A 19,464-nucleotide genomic window follows, 5' to 3' on the forward strand; every position below is an offset into this window, starting at 1 on the left:
ATTTTGGTTTACTTGCTGTTGGCACTTCATTAAAGGTAATAAGAAAACATTTTCAAACTTCTTAAGGAAGACAAAAAACCTAAGAATTCATAGGACACATTACTTGATACAAAGAGTGAAATATAAACAGCAATGTTAACATAGGTATTTGCTTTAATACAATTGTTAAATTAATGGAAGGTAATGCATTTGGTGACAGGGAAGAGAAGTGGTACTTGGAAGGTGAGATATTTGGTCTCCCAGATGATAAATGTGGAAAAGCATTTTATACCTATATTGATTTTATTTCTCACTGCTTCATTGGGAAAACTGCCCAGTTCAGGTAATCAGGGATATAAATACAAACTATGGGCACTATCCCATTGCAGGGAGGTGTTTTGCCCTTGGCCATTGTGTTGTGCTTGACGTTGGCACTGGCAGTTGAAGAAGAAAGAGCAACAGCTGAAGTGAATTCAGTGAATGGCTGTGAAAAATGATCTAAGCACTGAAAAACATTCCTTACAATTCAGAGTGCTGTAGCTATATGCTCACTAAAAGGAATGGCAGTGTTTAGTGGACAGGTTAAGTGAGGGAGTGCAAAATCTCATCTTGGTGATTTAAGAGCATTGTTACCATATCACACAATGTCAGGAAGGTAATGCACTTTTTTTACCTCAAAAATACCTTCTCTCATTCAATCAAAACCCATTTCTCTGCTTTTAAGCATTGGTGTCTTGCCTTTTGGTATGGTGTGAGCGTGGCTTATGCTTGAAATATTTAAGGGCTGTAAACCGTAGGACTAACTCCTTGAAAGCTGGCGCTGAGGAGATACCAGAAGAGTTCTCTGTGTGTCGTGATCAGTTGTCTTCAGCTCCTTTATTGCAATAATCCGTAGTCATTGCGGGTCTCCTCCACAAAGATCTCTTCCTGGGGTTGTTCCCCTTGGCTCCCCTTCTCCAGGAACAAATCTTTTGTAAGGAAGAGGAAGAAGAGGAGCTTGGGATGCTAGAGGTAGGATCAAGACATGGAGACTCAGGCTTTTGTCCTTTGTCTAACTGGCTGAGCACCTTGCAGTTAACTGGGAGGGGACCTGTCAAGGAGGGAGCGGAGCTGAGCTGTCCTGGCTGCCTGCAGATAGCCAGAGTCACCCTGTGGTGGGGCCAGCTCCAAGTACATGCCCTTAAGAAAAGGCAGAGAGTGAGTGCCATTGCCTAAGGCCTGGAGAGCCATGTCCAGATCTGAAAAAAAAAAAAAAAAAAATCAGAAAATGTTTTTGAGTGTATAGTTTGTTCTGTTGCTCGTTGTTGTTTCTCTGGTTTTCCCTGAAGGAGAATCTCCTTGGGTTTTGTCTTTGTCACTAGTTCCTTTTCTCAGCAGTTCCTGTCACTCCATCCTTCAAATTAGTCACTTCTTACGGTAATTTGTATAGCTTTCCAAGAATAAGCAAGGTGAGAAGATCCCTATGCTTCCTTCCCTGTGCTTCTAAGGCACTTAAATATGTATCTTCTGTTTAATGAGTGTTGGAATTTTTTCTGCATGGTATTACAGAGAGCTCATTAGCAAATGGCATGTGTGAAATCTCTAAATAGTACGAAATGCCAGTGCCATCTGTATAGTTTGGATACTCTGGTCTGTTGTGAGGAGCCTAATATGATTTTGTCCATATTTCTGGGGAAATACAAGGGTATTTGAGATCGCAAAGCCTCTGTGAAACTGAGCAAGGTTGAAGAATCGATTTCATACACTGTGTTGCCATATCATGATGTGGTCTTGTCACTTATTTTAGAACTGTTCTCATGATTATGCTGTTACTTTTATCCCATTTATTGTATTTATGCTGTCCTGTTTATTTTTCTTATTTTAAATTTTTCACAGGAAATATAAATAAAGCTATTTTTCTTAATCTTCAGGGAAGGATCCAAATTGAAAATGGTGCACTTACAATATCAAATCTAAATCTGACAGATTCTGGCAGATACCAGTGCATAGCTGAAAATAAGCATGGTGTCATCTACTCGAGTGCAGAGCTCAGAGTTGTAGGTAAGATTTCCTTTTGTCACTAAAGCACAAACCTCATTCTTCCTTTCCACAGCCCCTCCACCTGCCTCGTATTCCACCTTGTCATTCTCTCAAATTTAACTCACTTGGATGCTATCACTGAAATAAACATTTATGTTGACGTAGCATCTTTATCTGCAGCACTGAGGGGTTGACTCATCTGTTTCCAGAGGATTTGCAGTCCAACCATTCATTGCTTTAAAACAGAACACAGCTAAATTATTCATTAGGGGAAGAGCAGAGATGGGGGCTTGGACACAGGCCCAAAGATTAAAGCGGCTCTTGCGGTTCAGAGGCGGCAGTGACAGGGGCACATCGGTCAGTGACACGGACACATCAGTCAGTGACACAGACACATCATCAGTGAGCTGTGCTCACCTCTGGCACCACAGCTCCCGGCTCTCAGGGGAGCCAGGTCCTGCGAAAGCAGCGGGCTGCTCTGGTCAGGGGGACAAGGGGCTGTCACCCAAACGGTGTGTGCGTGGGTCTAAATCAGTGACAGCCATCTGTTTGAGGGAAACACTGGACTTGGGACTGCTAGATGCGCTCATACGCTTGTGCGATTTCTACCTCCGATGTAGACCGATGTCAAAACTAAGCCTGTAGAGGCGGCGTGTGTTGGGGACACGGGTTATTTCCTTGCTGTTAAGATTGCAGTCAGTCGGCAGTCTGTTCCCTCAGCATTGGTCTCCTGAAATACTGAATTTCCTTTCAGAGTTCATTGTTAGCACAGACAGAAGCCGTGTGCCCGTTCTTAATCGTTGGTTAATACAAACTCTACCCATTCAGAATGAGCCGTGCTGTAATTTCATGTCATCTAATGTATCTGATCTGACACTGCACTCTCACACAGAACTAGCAGCCAACCAGTTCCCTCGGTTTTAACGGGACTGCTGGTGATGACTGCCCTGCCTGGGCTTGGAGAAGTCAGCTATGCTCGCATGCAGCAAAGCGTAAAGTTAGGCATCTGCTTAACGCTCGCTGGGTTCAGTGAGCTTCAGCTCGGATGAAGTTGGTGTGGTCTTCTGGGCATGCTTCGTTAGGTGACGTGCGCTGCGCAGTGGAGACCTCTACTTTTGTACTAGTATAAGGAGGAGAAATGCAGAATTGTCCAATAGAAGATCCGTTTGAACTAACTAATTCATTTTTTAAATTGTATTTGGAATCTGAGAAGTGTCATGTAAGTGCTAAATAACAATATCATTAATATAATTACAGGTACTTTATTTCATTATTACTATCCCTTCTGTTTTAGCTTCCGCTCCAGATTTTTCCAAGAATCCAATGAAGAAGCTGATCCAGGTTCAGATAGGCAGCACAGTTGATTTTGAATGCAAACCCAAAGCTTCCCCTAAGGCTAAATGCTCCTGGAAGAAGGGAGGTGAGCAGCTACACGAAAATGAAAGGTACCAAGTTATATTGGTTTATTTGTTTTACTGTTACAAAAAAGCTTGTTTATGCCTTTTTATGCAGTAGTGGCGTCTGTAGGTCAGAATAGTTATAAAGTCTCTCTGGTTGAGGGGTGGCTTTGTTGCTTTTTAATTGTCACTGTAGCTGAGCTCTGAGAGTGAAGGTCAAGAGCCTTTTATTTTCAGTTCAATGTAGAGTTTGGCCTGATTTAGAGCGAGCCAGGTACTGATAGAAAACTGGAAATGCATGGCTAATAAAACAGTACTAAAAGCCTTCAACAAAATACTCTGAAAATGCTGGCAAGGAGGCAGATGAGGCGAATTACAGCCATGGTGATAATGTGGCTGAGAGAAAGGAGATTTGAAAAAAAAATCCAGTTGGCGAAAGTTAATAATTGGGAGGTTGAGAATAGCGCTCTTACCATTCTAATATTTTGGTTTTTACCTTTTTGTTACTATGTTTATTTATATGGGAAAAGTTATTACAAAGTTGACTCAAAATTGTAGGTGCCCCCCCCCCAAAAAAAAAAATCACAGGGTTTTCCAGGTGATTGCAAGATGGACCTCGTAAACCCAAACACGTGAGCTGAACAGTGACAGGTGAAAATCAGTATTTACAGATGTATAATACACTTTAGAAAGGAAAACAGTAAAACTGATTGTATCTAAGTGTTACAAATTAACTGCATACAATTAGGAAAGTGATACAAGCATCACTGTGCATAGGTGAGTGTAAACATCTGCTCCGTGTGCATTATTAGTTAAGTAATAGAGTGGTGGTGTGTATGGCACAGAACAGAAAAGAACTTAAAATTTTGTTACTGCATTGTGAAAGTTCATTGCCTTAGATACAGTGTTAAGTGCTGGGCGTCTGCTCTCAGAAATACATAGTAGAGTAGATGGTTGATGAAAATATTTAGAAGGATGACTAATGGATCTCTGGTCAGTTCAGCGAAAAGATCGAGATCGTGTGACTGCAGGAAGAACGAGGAAGTGTGTGGAAGAAAGGAGATGTGTACTCATTATGAACGTACTTGTTCATACATATGCTTAATTGCATGTTGCTCAGATGAAAACATAAAAAGGGAACGAAAATACACTTTCAGGTTCTTTTCAAGCAACCATGAACTTTATATACTAAGGGGGACGTAGGTTGCCATTTCTTCAGTGTTTACGTGATAGTGAATGGGTTTTGGTGTTAGTAATTCTCGGTGGAGAGTTTGTGACTCACATATATCCTCAGCTGTTGACTTCCAGCAACATGTAAACACTTTTTCCAGCAGTAACCATTAAAGCATTATTGAATTAGTCGTAAACTAAAATTGCACAAGCCTGCTGATGAGATTGTATAATCAAACTATACAGAAGTGTACCTCTCTGTGCTCTGGAGCCGTTTGCTTTGCATCTCTCCAGTATTAGGGATGAAAACCATTTCAAGCTTTCTGTTTTATGTTTCAATATTTGCATAGAGTGGGAGCTTCAGGTAGAGAACTGGGACAGGAGGAAAAACCCTTGGATGAAGAGTGTAATTAAGGTAGTTACGTATCTGATTTAGCATGAAACTAGGTGGTTTGGTACTTGGGACGTTCCAGCTGCAGCACTTCAGCACTCAGTACAGGCTGTAAAAACTCTGAGGAGCAGAGTAGCTCTTTGGGAGTTTGGTTTGCCCTGAGGTCAGCCTTTCTGCACCTGGTTGCTGGAGTATCTGAGGTGGGTGCAGGCTGTAGTCACAGCAGCGGCCGCAGACAGTTGTAGGATTTGCCTGGGAGCAGCGAGGACAGGATGACTGTCGGTGTTCCTCTTGCAGCACTGTATCACCCTGTCTCACAAGGGTAATTCAAGGACAGTGGTACGGCTGACGTGTTCGAAAGTCCAAACGTGAGGCTGAGCAAATGGAATGCCTTGTTTTTCAGAGGAGGATTGTCATGGCAGCGTGTTGTGATTTCATGAATGTATCCCTGCTCCTCCAGGACATTGTGTTAGGCTGTACAAAGCTTAGCCTATGACTGAGAAGCTATTTCTGAACCAGGTGAAATTCTTCTGGCCCTATTCCTGTAAAACACCACGTCATGGTTTTGTTTTGAAATTTCTAAATGCAGAAGGTGGTACCAGATGAGTCAAAACCTTCAGAGGCTGTGATTGAGACCATCGCTTGCTCCATCATAAGGCTACAGCTCTCTTCTTGTACCCAAAAGGTCTGGACACTTGCTGTCATCTGGATCTGTGCAGCTCTGGCTCTTTTTTCACAGGGAACACAATAGGTTTCATGCGTTCAAGTGTTAAGTGTTGTCAGATGTGGCAATCTGGCAGAGGATGAGGCATCTGTCGTTACAGAGCTGGACACGGTACCACAGACTTACTGGCTGGCTGCATGCCGGTGAGCAAGCAAGCACAATCTCATTCCAAATAAGCCCAGTTTTTTTTTTTTTTCCTATGTGAAACTTCCCATCGGCTTGTAATGACATAATATCACATTCATAAATAAGTTTGTAACACAGGGCCGCAACAATATCTAAAATTCCTGTGGAACCTGTTGCTCTTTGATGATCTTCATTGGTTCTTATTTTTATGGTCCTTTTTGTAATATAATGGCTGCAAGTTGTGTCAGGGGAGATTTAGACTGGATATTAGGACTGAAATCCACACTGAAAGAGTGGTCAGGCATTGGAACAGGCTGCCCAGGGCAGTGGTGGAGTCCCCATCCCTGGAGGGGTTCAAAGAACATGTAGCTATGGCACTTCAGAACATGGTTTAGCAGGCATGGGGGCGTTGAGTTGACAGTTGGACTTGATGATCTTAGAGGTCTTTTCCAACCTTTATGATTCTATGAAATGCATAGCACTTGATAGTCTTCCTAGTTTTTATCCCCATACCATTTCCATAAAAAGACAGGCAAGAAGCATGACATCCTTGCCATTCCTGCTTGTCTGGTGTTGGACCTGCCTGCCATCAGCCTTCAGCTAAGCTGTGTAGGTTCAATTTGTGATATCCAGAGCTGCCAGGCATGCCTGGACCGTGCAGGGCTCCACACATGTCCAAGAGAAGAGCGTTCCAGCCACCACTTCTGCACTGCTTTGGGAGCTTTCTGTCTGTACAGGTATTAGATCTGGTTTTAGTGGTTGCTTTGGATTGTCCTTCAAAAGCAGTACCCACCAGTTTCATCTGGGGGGATGGTACCAGGCTAAAGAAAGTAATGTTCAGTTTCTGAAAATGCATTGAGCATACGTGATGCTACTTGCTTGGATTTATGAACATAAATTATGGCTTTTAGTTCTGCAAAGTGCAGGTATTTCCAAAATATGGCCCAAAGAGTCTCCTGCTATATTTTTGGCAGCACACTCTAAATGGTTTACAGAGGAAACATAATAGCAAGGCAATAATCCTGAATTAATCTACATGAAGTACACTCGCCGTCAGAGAAAAGCAGAAATGTGATTCTGTGCAGAAAGCACTGGAGTTCATTACTGTCTGCTATGAATAATTGCAATTCATGAATTTCTTGCAGTTCTACAATTGTTGCAATTTAGGAAGGGGTTTCCAATTAGTGGTACATTTTTCAACCTTTAACTACGTTGCTAATGGAGAAGTCTGGGGGGGTGGTGTCTTTTTTAATCGCTGAAAAAGGGAGGCAGGAGTTCCTAAAAGGGGTAATGCTGGCCACAGGGGTCCGGCCTGTGCTTTATCCAGGAGAAGTAGGGGAGGCAGAATGAGCGTAATTACATTTGGAGCTGAGACCTGCGGGAGGGTTCAGGCTCACGGAGCGCTCCGTGGGACGGAGCCGGAGACCCCCCTCCCTCACTATTGCCCTTTGCTTGTAAAGAGCAAGCAGGGTCTCCAAAGAGCGCAGCGAGTTATGTTGTCTCCATAGCTCAGCTCCTGCAAGGGAACAGCTCTTGCGCTACGTCCCACGTGGATAGATACATGTATAGTTTCCCAAATTCATTTGCCCTTGAGTAGTTAAAACCGTGTTCTTGTTGGTTTTGGTAGGTTTGCTTGTGGTGTAATGGCGTTCTTCAGCGCTGTTAGAGGATCAAGGCAGTGAAACGTTTTGGTTTGCATATAAACATACACAAATGTTGGAGCATGTCCTCTTCTGAGGATGTGCCAGCACGTTCCTCCAGCACCCTGGTGTAGATCCTGTGGTTAGACCATGCTAGTTTGGGCTGGACCTGAACTGGGAAGGCTTTCTGGATGGACAAGAGGCTGGGCATGGCTCAGCACAAATGTGGAACCAAGTCCTGAATGTTAGCCATAAAAGTGAAAATGTCACATCAGATGCAGCAACATGGATAGAATAGCTATGTTTTAAGAAAACTCCCATTTGAATAATAAAATAAAGCACAAATAGTCCATTGCTTCAATGTATACTTAGTATTTTGTCATAAAAGAGCTTAACGTTTCGCTCGAGGTACTGACCGCATTACTTTAGTAAAGCCTGAAAGATTTTCGTTTTGATGGCACTGTTGCTTGTATTCTTAATTTATTTTTAAATGGTGCTGCGTTTTCAGTACGTAGGAGATTCGGATAATGACTTAGTAAATTTTAATTAAATGAGCTGAATATGGTATGTCTTGTGGAGGGAAGAAAATATAATTCAAAATGGATTCATGAGCTCTGGGCTGAGAAATCGCTCAACGTTGAAGAACACAGCCTTGCTTCTTGTTAGTTTTGCAAACATGTGATTTTTTTTTTTTTTAGAATATCTTCAATAGAGAGAGCTAGACAGTAATGCAGAGACAAGGGAGATCTTACGGGTCACTGTAGAACATGCACAAGGAAAGAGAGAAAATGGGAATTAAATTAATTGGGTACTGAAGGAAGAAATGCTTCCTACAGGTTTTGGACCTTTCAAATAAATAATTTTGGGTGATGTAATGAGCATAATAATCAAGAATTAGCAAGAATTCTTTTGTGTTTGGGATCAGGTCCTGAGGGTACCTGATTACCTGGCACTGGTCACTTTTCACCCCATATTACAGTTACGGTGCGTACGTAGCACCGCGCTGGGAGCAGCTTGGGTTTACTCGGGCTATTCCTTGCCAGGCATCTCATATTACAAGGCCTTTAAAAACCTTCTCTAAAGTATATTTTATGTGCAGTCACTGAGCCACGACTAGGTTTTGTTTATTCCAAATTAATCTGGAACAGCTTCTACTGATGGCAGACCACAGTCCCCAGGATAGACAGAGCAGAAGACACAAACCATAGTTGCCTTCATGTACCTTCTTCTGTGATGAAAAGCTGGCTGAAGACACCTCCACCTCCAGGTGGATGGACTTTTATTTTCTTTTTATCCCAAAAAGGAGAATTAGACGTTTAAAGAAAGTTAAATGCACTTGATGCTAGTTCAACTCATCAAAACCAGAAGACATACAAAAATATGCTGCAACCTAGACAACCCCTTCAAAGATTTCTTTAAATTTTATATCTATGTATATGATTTTTAATTGCTTTATAGTACTGGACAACTGCATGTTGATTGTAGTGGGTCCTGTGCTCCTGGCTCAGATTAATACCAGGGATTTTGAGATCATGTGGAGTGGTGTTTCAGCTGTGAGCAAATCCACCTTTATTCCTAGATGTTTCTAGATTTATCGAGACTAGAAGAAGACGCGAAGATGCTGCAAACTTTAACTTCACTAAAAGACTTTGCAGTGCAATTCTCTTAAAAAACTCCAGTTTTAGCAATTTTAATTGTGGCAAAGTGATGTCAAATTAAGGGGGAAGGAAAAGAGGAGAAATAATTCCTGATAAAACACTGCATGATTCTTAGAAGTATCAGTTACTGGGTTTATCTTCCCTACAGTTTGAATTAAGTATTTTTATTTCATTTTGCATTACAGTTTGAAATGCTGTGATGTGGAAAGTAATGCATTTCCTTACCAGCACTTCAATAGGAGCTTTTTTTCCCCTTTCTTGTTAATTAATCTGGTTTAATTTAGTTGGAATTTGATTGATATATAAAAAGGCAGTTTTGACCCACTTTTCCACTGTTCCTTTGTACTGAAGTGTTATGAACTGGAGAGCAACATGTTTGTGTTTATTATCATATCAATAAGGAGCTAAAATAGTTGACTTTTCTGCTGAATAATCTGACAAATAAAAAAGGCAGTGTTTGTTTAGTTTGATTATGTCTGTTATTTCAGTAATAAAGCTTTGTCATGGGAAGATGAATGAATTAGCATTCATTGGCAGTTTAATTAACGACACCAAGTTTCAAGTGGCAGCCTTGTGGTCTTGAACCCTGAGGCATATTCTGGCCCTTAGCTGTGCGCGTGCTTGCACTGCACCAACAATTCAATTTAACAGGATTTTGGTGAGTAAGATAACACTATATAAACCTTTATTCTATTATCTATAAACCTATAGATAATACTGTCTGTAAGCATTAGGTGTGGGGACAGTGAATGCAGAATACCTTCGAATGCTCTTACAGTGCAGATAGTGAAGCTGACAGATCTTGGATTGGCGTCCTGGAGCACCAGTTGCCCTCTAGGCCCGGGTGATATTTGTTTCAATATCTGTAAATACGAAAATTTGGTGCGGTCTGTAACAACAATAAAATAATTTATCAGTGTGAGAAGTACATGCGCACATTTCACAGTTGGATTTCTCCGTGGTCGGTTATGACTAAGATAACTAATAACGAATCATAATGTCATGAATAAAACCTGACAGGCTGGGCAGAATTAATGGAGACTGTAACCCCACTGAAGTACCTCGGCTGTCTGGAAGATCTGTAATGCTGAATACGTGCTCCCAGTTCGGGTGGGACAGGAAGACTCTCAGAGTTTACCAACGTGAGCCTCTCGGGTCGGGAACCGTGAAGTCCTGGGCTTGGTTAATCCCTCTCCCCGTTCTGCTGAGCTCAGTCAAAGAGCATGGGCATGAGTTAGGACATTTGGCTGTTGCAGGTTTGTTTAGTTGGGGTTTTTTGTGCCATCCTTTTGACAATGGAAAAAAAAGAACCTTCTCAAAGACTGATTTCCCACTATTTTGCTTGAGAGTTAGTGAGAGATGATGATTTTGCCAATGATGTTTTGATCTGATGACCAAACAGGTCCTAAATTAGTCTCCAGTTGTGCAAATGGCTATGTGCCAGAGCATTGCTCCACCAATTATCTCTTACAGGGCGAAAAGTTTCTGCCATTCGCGCGTGCATCAGAAGTGTGCAGGTTGTTGAAAGTGGAATTCACGTTGAACGTTGCTGGCCTTCAGCAAAATGTATTGAAAAATGCTTGTAGGTAGAGGGAGCGCTGGAGGTTGTGTTATTTTTTTGTGTTAGAGATCTAGATCGCTTCCTGGCAGCAAGCCAGCCGTAGTACATTTGTTTTATCACAGTGTGTGAGTATCTAATAATTTTAAGTATACTAAAAGCTTTGGTTTGTTTAATGTTTCAGCAGGAGGGGCAGAGCTATTTCTGGGTTTAGTGTTTTCATAGGCTGCGCTGCAGTTACTGTTTTGTAATTGAAAAAGTGTTTATCTTTTTAATTTACCAGTTAAGATTTTATTTTGACAATAATTTTTTTCTAGAATTGATTTGTTGTGTGTTTGGTTTTTTTTAATTCTGGAAAAAAAACTTGATCTTAATTATATCTTGGTTTTAATAAGCCTATTGCTTAATTATTCTAGGCAAGCTAGACTTCCAGATAGCTCAGAGCACTCTAAGCGTGACTTGTTTTAGTTAAAGAATAGCCATTTTCTGGTTTATACCCCAATCCTATTTTTTCCTTTGTTTGATCTCAGGCTTAGTCAGTACCGTTGGGTTTTTATTTGGCTTTGCATTTTTTCTATTGGAAACTGCTTCAAAGTAGATGATGCAATACAAGCCTTTGCCAAATATACAGATAACTAGAAAGTCCAGCGTCTCAATAGCTTGCTTGCAACCCTAATTGATATATTTTAACACCTTTTATTGATGTCGTTATAATTACCTATAAAATGTATTAACCATGTCTTTAACACATTGAAAATACCTTATGGGAAGATTTAATTAATTATAAATGTTCCATCTAATATAAAGTGCAGCGAAATACAACTTATAAATATTCCAAAACAAGTTAATAAGCCTCAGGGAGGTCGGCTGTGCAGACACTGATGGAGCACATCCTCCTTACGAATGTGCTTCAGATGCCACCACGTTGGCTTGGCTACCTCAGCGTACTTAGGAAGGAAGATTCAGAGGTGGTTACTTCCAAATGTAAACTGGTTAAACTGTCTATCTATTTATATACAACTATTTTCTCCCCCAAATAAGATGCTTTTGTCTATCATTCTAACAAGGTGACTTGTCATTTGCATCTGCTAATTTCATCGTCATATCACCTTTGCCCGAAGGAAATGTATCTCCGCTACAGCGTTGAGTGTTGCAACATCTTTTTGTTAAGAAAATATAAAATGCAATTCAAAATAATTAAGAAAACTAAGTAAAGGTTGTGCTTATTTCTGAGTCTGTTTCATTGGGAAGGGTTATGTAGTATCAGCGCAGCTGTGGAGGGAATCCAGACTCCCGCTTTCAGACATGTGAAGTGCAGTCTCCCTGTGGCCTTGAGGATTAGGTGAACTTGCTGTTAAAGGAGAGGAGCAGGATAACTACAGAGGCACGAGAGACTCCCACCGCCGTGGTCTGCGGTAGTGAACATGGTTTTGAAGGATCAGAGAAGTTAAGGGTGAAGGATAAGATCACCGAACCCATCAAACTCCAGAGTTGTGTTCTGTTGCTCTCATTTAGCAAATAAATTATTTTCTGAAATATGCATTCAGCTGAATTTCTTTTATAAAAAACCAAACACATTGTAACACTGTATTATTTATAATATAAATCACTATAAATAATCAATGACAGTGCAGCTTACTGAAGCATATACCTTCTGCGGGCCAACTTTTATTTTGGCAACGCAGTGAAGTCTCCGGTGGTGTGTTCCCCAGGTGTGTTGTAGCCGTGCCTGCCTTCGGTCCCAGCAGTCTTTACAGGCTTGCCCTGCAGCCAGTGCTGCCGTTTCAAGCTGGCGTTGTCCTTCGTCAGCTGCCATAGCACCTGTGGAGCTTCGCATGGAGAGTTGCTCATGCCAAGCTAGTAGTTACAGCGTGTGAGTGCCGGAAGAGCAAGGAACCTGTTTGTTCTAGTGAACATCGTGCTTACCCCATGCTTGGGACAAGCTTTGGGAAGAGGCAGTGACTCCAGTTCCCACCTAACACAGCAGACTTCCCCATCGACTTTTTGTAATATGTGTTTAACTTCAGAGCACTGAATCTCAGTTGGGACAAGCGATGGAGATCCTAATTTGCACCAAGTATGTTAAAAATAAAAAGACCAGCAGGGGTGTGTATTTAATTAATTTTGTACTGAATAAAGAAGCAGGTTAATAATGAAGTACGTGCAAGTGAGAAGGCACAATCCTCATGGCTTCTGAGAAAGGGAAGATAGCAATGTGAAGTTTCAGGACGTTTGCTGCCTCCTCAGCTGGTACTTACTGCGATAACTGTGTAAGACTCCAGCTAACGCAGTTAGAGGTTTGCCCAGAGTGTTCAGGTTGTTTGCTGTTCTGTTGATTCGGTGTCACTAGATGTGGGTGTTTGGGGCATTTCCAAAATACCTGCTAGCCAAGGTGCTTAGGAACCAACAGAACAGCCTCGCCGCGATTCGTTTGGTGCCATTGAAATGGATTGATGTCATCGGAGAGAGAATTAGGCATGTCAGGAAAAATGTTGTTTACTTTTTTGTTAATTATTCTGGGTGTTTGTATATACAGTTACAGTTAGTTGTGTAGCTGCTCTGGGTTACCTTAGTGAAGCCTTGGTAGAAGGTCCTGCATCTAAGCATATGACAGAGAGGAGGAATAGGGAACGAGGGAGTCAAATTAACCTTGCTTTTGCATCCTTCCAGTGCTGTTGCCTAGGATGTGCCATAGTTTGTCATCTCAGCTGTTGGGATGCTGGCACTCTTCTGTCTGTATCAGTAATGCAAATCTTCTTTGGTTCACATTTTTTATGAGGATCTTTCCGTTTTGTTCCATGCTGTGTGTTCATTAGGCATGATTCTCACTGGTGGGGTTTGTGTGGGATGGAGGGGATTTTCTTTCCTTCAAGTCATGCCACAAAGCGTAGCTCTCCCATGTCTGCAGGTCTCTCCTCATGCCACAAAGCGTAGCTCTCCCATGTCTGCAGGTCTCTCCTCATGCCACAAAGCGTAGCTCTCCCATGTCTGCAGGTCTCTCCTGCTCAGCATTGGTGATAAACGGAGACAGAAGTCTGCAACGGTGTGAAGTCTCAGTTTGCTTTCTAAACAAATACTGAGTTTGTACTTGCATGGGCTAAATCCTGCTTTAGAGTCAGATGTGCAAATGAGCTGTTGACTTCAACGCAGTATGTTGGGCTTGTCTGTACGAACCCTGAAAAGTGCAAAAGGTGGATTGCTTATGAAAAATCCCATTGCATCGTCATGATACACGGGTATTTCAAAGTTACCATGCAAGGCTGCCGGAGGCAGACAGCATAACAGTTGAAAATTATTCTAGTTTCAGTTGGTGCAGCTGAAGTTGGAGTTAATGTGCTATTTCTCGCTCACACACACACAGACAGACATATGCACACATACAGGTCTTAAACATTGGTTCTACTGGTGTCCAAAATGGTGAGTAATATACAGATGGGTATAAATTTGTTGCAGGTTGTCAGTGTATGGCCACAAAATTTTCAAACATCAGGTTGGTAATCGATGCAGTTTGATAGATCTGAGGTAACAGTATGAGTAATAAAGGATTTTGTCTACAAACCGATGCCGCAACTTTTAAAATCTCTTCACAATTTTTTAGAATCGTGTTACTAAAGGATGGAGGACTAAGAATAGCCAATGTGACCAAAGCTGATGCTGGAAGCTACACGTGCCTGGCAACAAACCAGTTTGGAACAGCCAGGGGCTCTACAAACTTAATCGTTACCGGTAGGTGAGCTGGAACAGAGGGTCCTCTGTGCGGGGATGTGCATTGAATTGCAAACTCTGCAGCGACGTGGAGTCTGAGTTTGCTTATTGAAAAAATAGTAAATCTAGTGGAAGGTAAAGAGTGTGAGAAGTCATATATTTAATAATACAGAAAGAGAAAAAGATATTTGTTGCAGATCTTTTATTAGTTGAGGGGAAAGAGACTGAGGGATTTTCTGTCTTTGACAAAGATATTTCTCAGATGTGAGGGAGTTCTTAACGCTTTTCTCCCTTCTCTTATTTCCCTAAATAGTGCAATTATGCTTTTAGGTTAGGACTGAGGTTTTTTTTAATTTGTTGATAAAAAAACATGGTAATGAAAAAAGTATTTGAGGTAATTTTATATTACAGTACAAAATCTGGTTAGTCCTAAGGAACTATATGCTGGTTGCTTATGGAAAAGGATGTGGTAGAAACTCCAGCTGCAGGAACATTCAGAGACTCCATGGACAGTAAAGCACAAAGCCTTTCTATACATAATTGTTGTTAAAAGGGTGTTTGCCCCTTCCTCTTAGCTGCTGTCTGAGACCCTGGATTAAAAGGCCCAGTAGTCGGTGACGCTTCTCTGAAGAATGTCTTTTCTCATGGCGTCGTTTTTTAAAGATTGGAATATCCAAAAGATTTTCCAAACTCAGACTACTGTCTGACTGTATTACATATCCTATATATCTCGTAGATCCAAAGAGAATTATTTTGCTCAGTGAATGAACAGCTTCACATTTTCAGTCTGTGCTCCTAAATGATTCATATCCCTTTGTATACAAATAATAAAATTACATACAAAGGGGTTTTAAAATCAAATTTTATTTTTACAGTATTTACAGTACTTGAAATTTTTCTCCATTCATGTGATTGTGAAATAACAAGCAGCTGTTCTTAATTACACTATTTATGTTCTAGATGATATATAGACCCAAATATCCAATGCATTCTACTCTATGTGGATTTCCTTTAGTTTCCAGATTCTGTTAACTCTTTCTCTCACTCCCACCTCTTAATCTGCCCAGTGGCTGCTACTACAGCTTCCTGCTCTAAAACATTAATGTTATTGCTGAGAAGCATACATGCTCTTGAATGGTAATTTCATTGCTGTGGGTTGCAGTGCATTTAGCTTTGTAAAGTGTATCGGCCCGTACTCCGCAGGTGAAAATTTACCTTTTCAGTCTTGAGTAGCTCCCACTGGTAAATGTGCAAGGACACAATGCTCCAACAAGAGGGGCTGGGCAGCAGGATTTATAGTCCAGCTGCATAATTTGAAGTGACTGTCATTAATCAGATTTGAAGAACGTGGTAGAATATTAGTAGCAAGCAAAGCTCAGCAATACAGCAATCCAATAACCGATATTTCTGCTCACAACAGAGCCAACCAGGATTACTTTGGCACCTTCCAACATGGATGTCACCGTTGGAGAAAGTGTCGTCTTGCCTTGCCAGGTTCAGCATGATCCTATACTGGACATCAGCTTCACCTGGTATTTCAATGGAACGCTCACCGATTTCAAGAAGGACGCTTCTCATTTTGAGAAGGTTGGAGGGGTGAGTTGCAGACATCTTCTCATCACTGGCCTTACGCAGCACAGACAGGCTTACTCTTTTTTCTTTTCTCAACACAGTAGACTTGGGATGTTTCTTCTCTTTTGAGCGTGTAGAATTTTCTTGTGTTGGGAAAGGAGAATCATTCATTGAGCTAGTTTGCTGCCCATAACCTGTTGTACAGATGCCTTGTATTTTAGACCTGAAGTACTCTTAACTTCCTACCTCTGTTTCTGCATCTGGCCCTGCATGATTTTCCCCAAGATCACATGAAACTCAGCAATGACAGATTAAGGAACTTGACAACAGACTTTGTGAGCTTCAGCCTAAAGCCGAACAAAAAACATTCCATCTTTCCTTATTTTTCCTGCGCTTGAATCCGTCAACATTCCGCCTGAGCCTCCCGGGGCGAGAAGCCAAGTATCTCATTGAATATTTCCTATGCAGCATGCAGAGATGCTGCTGGGGGTGGGGGGTGGTGGCATTAATGCTTTTTTGAATTCAGCCTTCTAATCAAAACATGAAGAGTGAAGCGTTAAGACAGACGAGGGATGTATCACAAGAATGAAATCAATTACAGCAAAAGGCCTTATTATAGTGCAAGCCACGGCCAAGCGGTAGCAAAACAAACAGCTGAGCATCAGCCTGAAACCGGCCATTATAAGCCCTCATAAAGTTTCCTTTCACATATTCTTGCCAGATCTCCTGCTCTAGAAGAATAGCTGTGGGTTAGACACTACTGACTGTGAAACTGTGAAATTCCAGCACCAAACTTTCTTCTTCTTTACCTGTAAAACCTTGAAAGATTCCACATTTCATCAGTAGGCACCAAACACACAGATTGTTCTGCAGTTTGCAATTGATTAAATACAAGTGCATGTGGAGATGATGAGGTTTCCTTGTAGGAGCCATGAGATATTCATATATCATGTACATTTGCACAGAAGTGTTTTGAGAATTACAAACTGACCATCTGTCATGCTGTAATGGGAATGCTTCGATTTCATAGCCCGTTACCTTCCAGTATTGCTACATGGACTTTATTTATTTAGTAATATTTCCCCCCAGCTGTACTCTGGTTGTATATACAAATAGTAAGATTAGAAAGGAAAGGTTAAAAACATACAAAAACCTGAATCTGACAGTTTTACTGGCTCAGTTAAGGCTTCAAAAGCTGATTGGAAAGTACAGTATTTTTTCTCACAAAACATTGTAGCTTTTTTCCTAAAACACACACAGGCGTAATTCCAAATCAGAGCCTTGTTTAGGTGTCTTCCCCCCCCCCCCCCCCCCCCCCCCCGAGGGACAAAGCATAAAAAAGTATTGTTGACAAAAATTCTCAGTCAGTGCTGAAGAAGAATCTAGGGTGAGTGTTGGCTCAGAACTCTGAATCTAGAATATTTTACTTGGAAATTTCTCACAAGGGACGGAATTAGAATTTTTTTATGGAATACAGACATTTGGAGGGGTTTTTTTTAAACTCTTATTTGTGTCAAGAGGGATTGAAGCTCATTAGTAGAAAACTTCATAGGTTACCAAGAGATCTAATAAAATATTTTATGTGCTTTATATCACATTGAGGTCAGTGGAATGTCACCTGCAGTTATGTGTGGGTCATGGTAAGTACATAAGCATAAACATGTCCTAAGCCTTCCAACAGTTACAGCGTGTGTTTGTTAAATGAAAATATCTGTGCAAAAATAACTTCAGCTTTCTTGGTTGTAAACATGGCAAAAGGAAGATAATTTTTCTATGGATCGATTCCTGTGTAATGATGTCTTGGAAGTCCCCGAGGTCTCCGACACGTAGTAGTAGTTAGTGGGAATGTTATGGGACCACCACCTGGTCTTCCAGATGGTTAGAAAAATATAGGATGTAACACTGTCTTACTGCTCTTTTTTTTTGTTGGGCAGATGATTTGTACGAAAAGTATGGCAAACCAAGCAGATTCCAAAATTCTGAACAGATTGCTTCTAAACTGTTTCGGGTGTCACCTGCTCCTAGAGCCCAGCCGTGGCCGAGGTTGTTACGCAGTCAGGAGAAGCAAAAGCAGCATCAGCAGCTGCTCATGCCGCATGGACTGCTCTTCATTTGTATTCTGTGTAGCACGGAGAAAGGAAGGTGACCTTCCTGTCACCGGGACTTGTCCACACTGACAAAGATTTAATCTGGCTAGGCAAGGCTGTGGATCCCACTGATGGTCTGCAGCCCCCAAAATACCCACAAATACTTTAAATGCAGCGTTAATGTTTTGGTGGGTTTTATGCCAAGTAAAATTACTCTGTTTGACTTTGTTGAGAAGTTTTAAATTTAGTTTGCTAAAATAAGTTCGTGTAGAACATGGCTTGCTTCTGAGCATGCATGGTTGTTGTTGGTCATTCCCTGAATATCCATTTCCAGTCAAGTAGGTGGATTTTAGATTGCCTTCGACTCCATTTCTGATGCGTTGTAGGCAGTCAGGGCTGAGTTGTCCCGTGCATCCTCACCTCTGTGTTTTCAGAGAAGACCAGGCGTTGTGTTTATACACACATGGAAGGGAAGTGGGCAGAATTGTTTTCAGCTTGTGTTGAATAAAGAAGCGAGACATTGTAATGCTAAAATAATGCATGAAACAAAAAAAATAATCAAATGGTTGGAAAAGTTGTTATTTTTTGTTCTAAGACTAAAATAAACTCCACAGTCATGTCTTGCCCTTTCTCCCAAACTAATGTGCACTGAAGAACCAGCCATGTAGCCAGAGTAGCTGAAAACAACCACAAAATATGGTTCTGTCCTCAACTGAAACGCTGCTTTTCCAGAAAATTTAAAAAAAACCTAACAACTTTTAAAAATTGAGATCTGATGGGGAGATTTGTCACCTGGAAAATATGATGTGAACCGGGTTAAAGCAGTAAATCAGCTGATGGAAAGAGATTTTTTTGAAGTGACACTGGCTACCAAAGGTTTAATATCAAATTCTCTACACAGTGATGCAGAAAACAAATAGTATACAAGGAGCCCTAACGTGGTGTGAAGTTACAGTTATCACTCAGTTTTTATGTACAATTCAGAAGATCAACCACGTGCTATGACATGAGAGAGACACCAATGGGAAAAAATGACCAAAGGTTAAATAATACTCAGTGAAGAACAAAGAATAGAACTTAAACTTGTAAAATGGGGAGTATAGCCTGAAATGTACAACCTTTCAATGAAAGTGTGCTTGCAGTAACCTGTAGAATGGACCAAATTCAGCGTTGTCATTTACCGATCTGAACGCCTTAAAAATCTGTAATAACAAGACTTAGAAAGTCTGCCTAGCAGTCAGACTGGTTAATGGCCGTCTAAACTACATTTTTCCCCTCCTTAGGGCTTTGAGACAAGTGGTTGGTCACAGGGCGCTGGCTTTCTCCATGGTTCCCAACAGCAGCCAGGAGGTACGTCCCCAGTAGGAGCTAACCTCGTTGTAGCTTACTTTGCCTGTAGAAGAGGGATGCTACCTCACGTTGCTTACAGACAATTGCC

The 19,464-nt window shown here is 41.3% G+C and overlaps 1 protein-coding gene across 1 annotated transcript in view; it reads left to right on the forward strand.

Annotated features, from left to right (window-relative positions):
• Positions 1-19,464, forward strand: part of CNTN3 (contactin 3) — a 106,218-nt gene that overhangs the window by 73,842 nt on the left and 12,912 nt on the right. Inside the window, exons 8-11 of the mRNA XM_075432632.1 lie at positions 1,890-2,019; positions 3,293-3,443; positions 14,261-14,388; positions 15,788-15,963. Of these exons, the coding sequence (XP_075288747.1) occupies positions 1,890-2,019; positions 3,293-3,443; positions 14,261-14,388; positions 15,788-15,963 (585 nt within the window). The remainder of the gene's footprint in view (positions 1-1,889; positions 2,020-3,292; positions 3,444-14,260; positions 14,389-15,787; positions 15,964-19,464) is intronic.

This window comes from Opisthocomus hoazin, chromosome 11 (genome assembly GCF_030867145.1).
Source record: "Opisthocomus hoazin isolate bOpiHoa1 chromosome 11, bOpiHoa1.hap1, whole genome shotgun sequence".
Taxonomy (NCBI): domain Eukaryota; kingdom Metazoa; phylum Chordata; class Aves; order Opisthocomiformes; family Opisthocomidae; genus Opisthocomus; species Opisthocomus hoazin.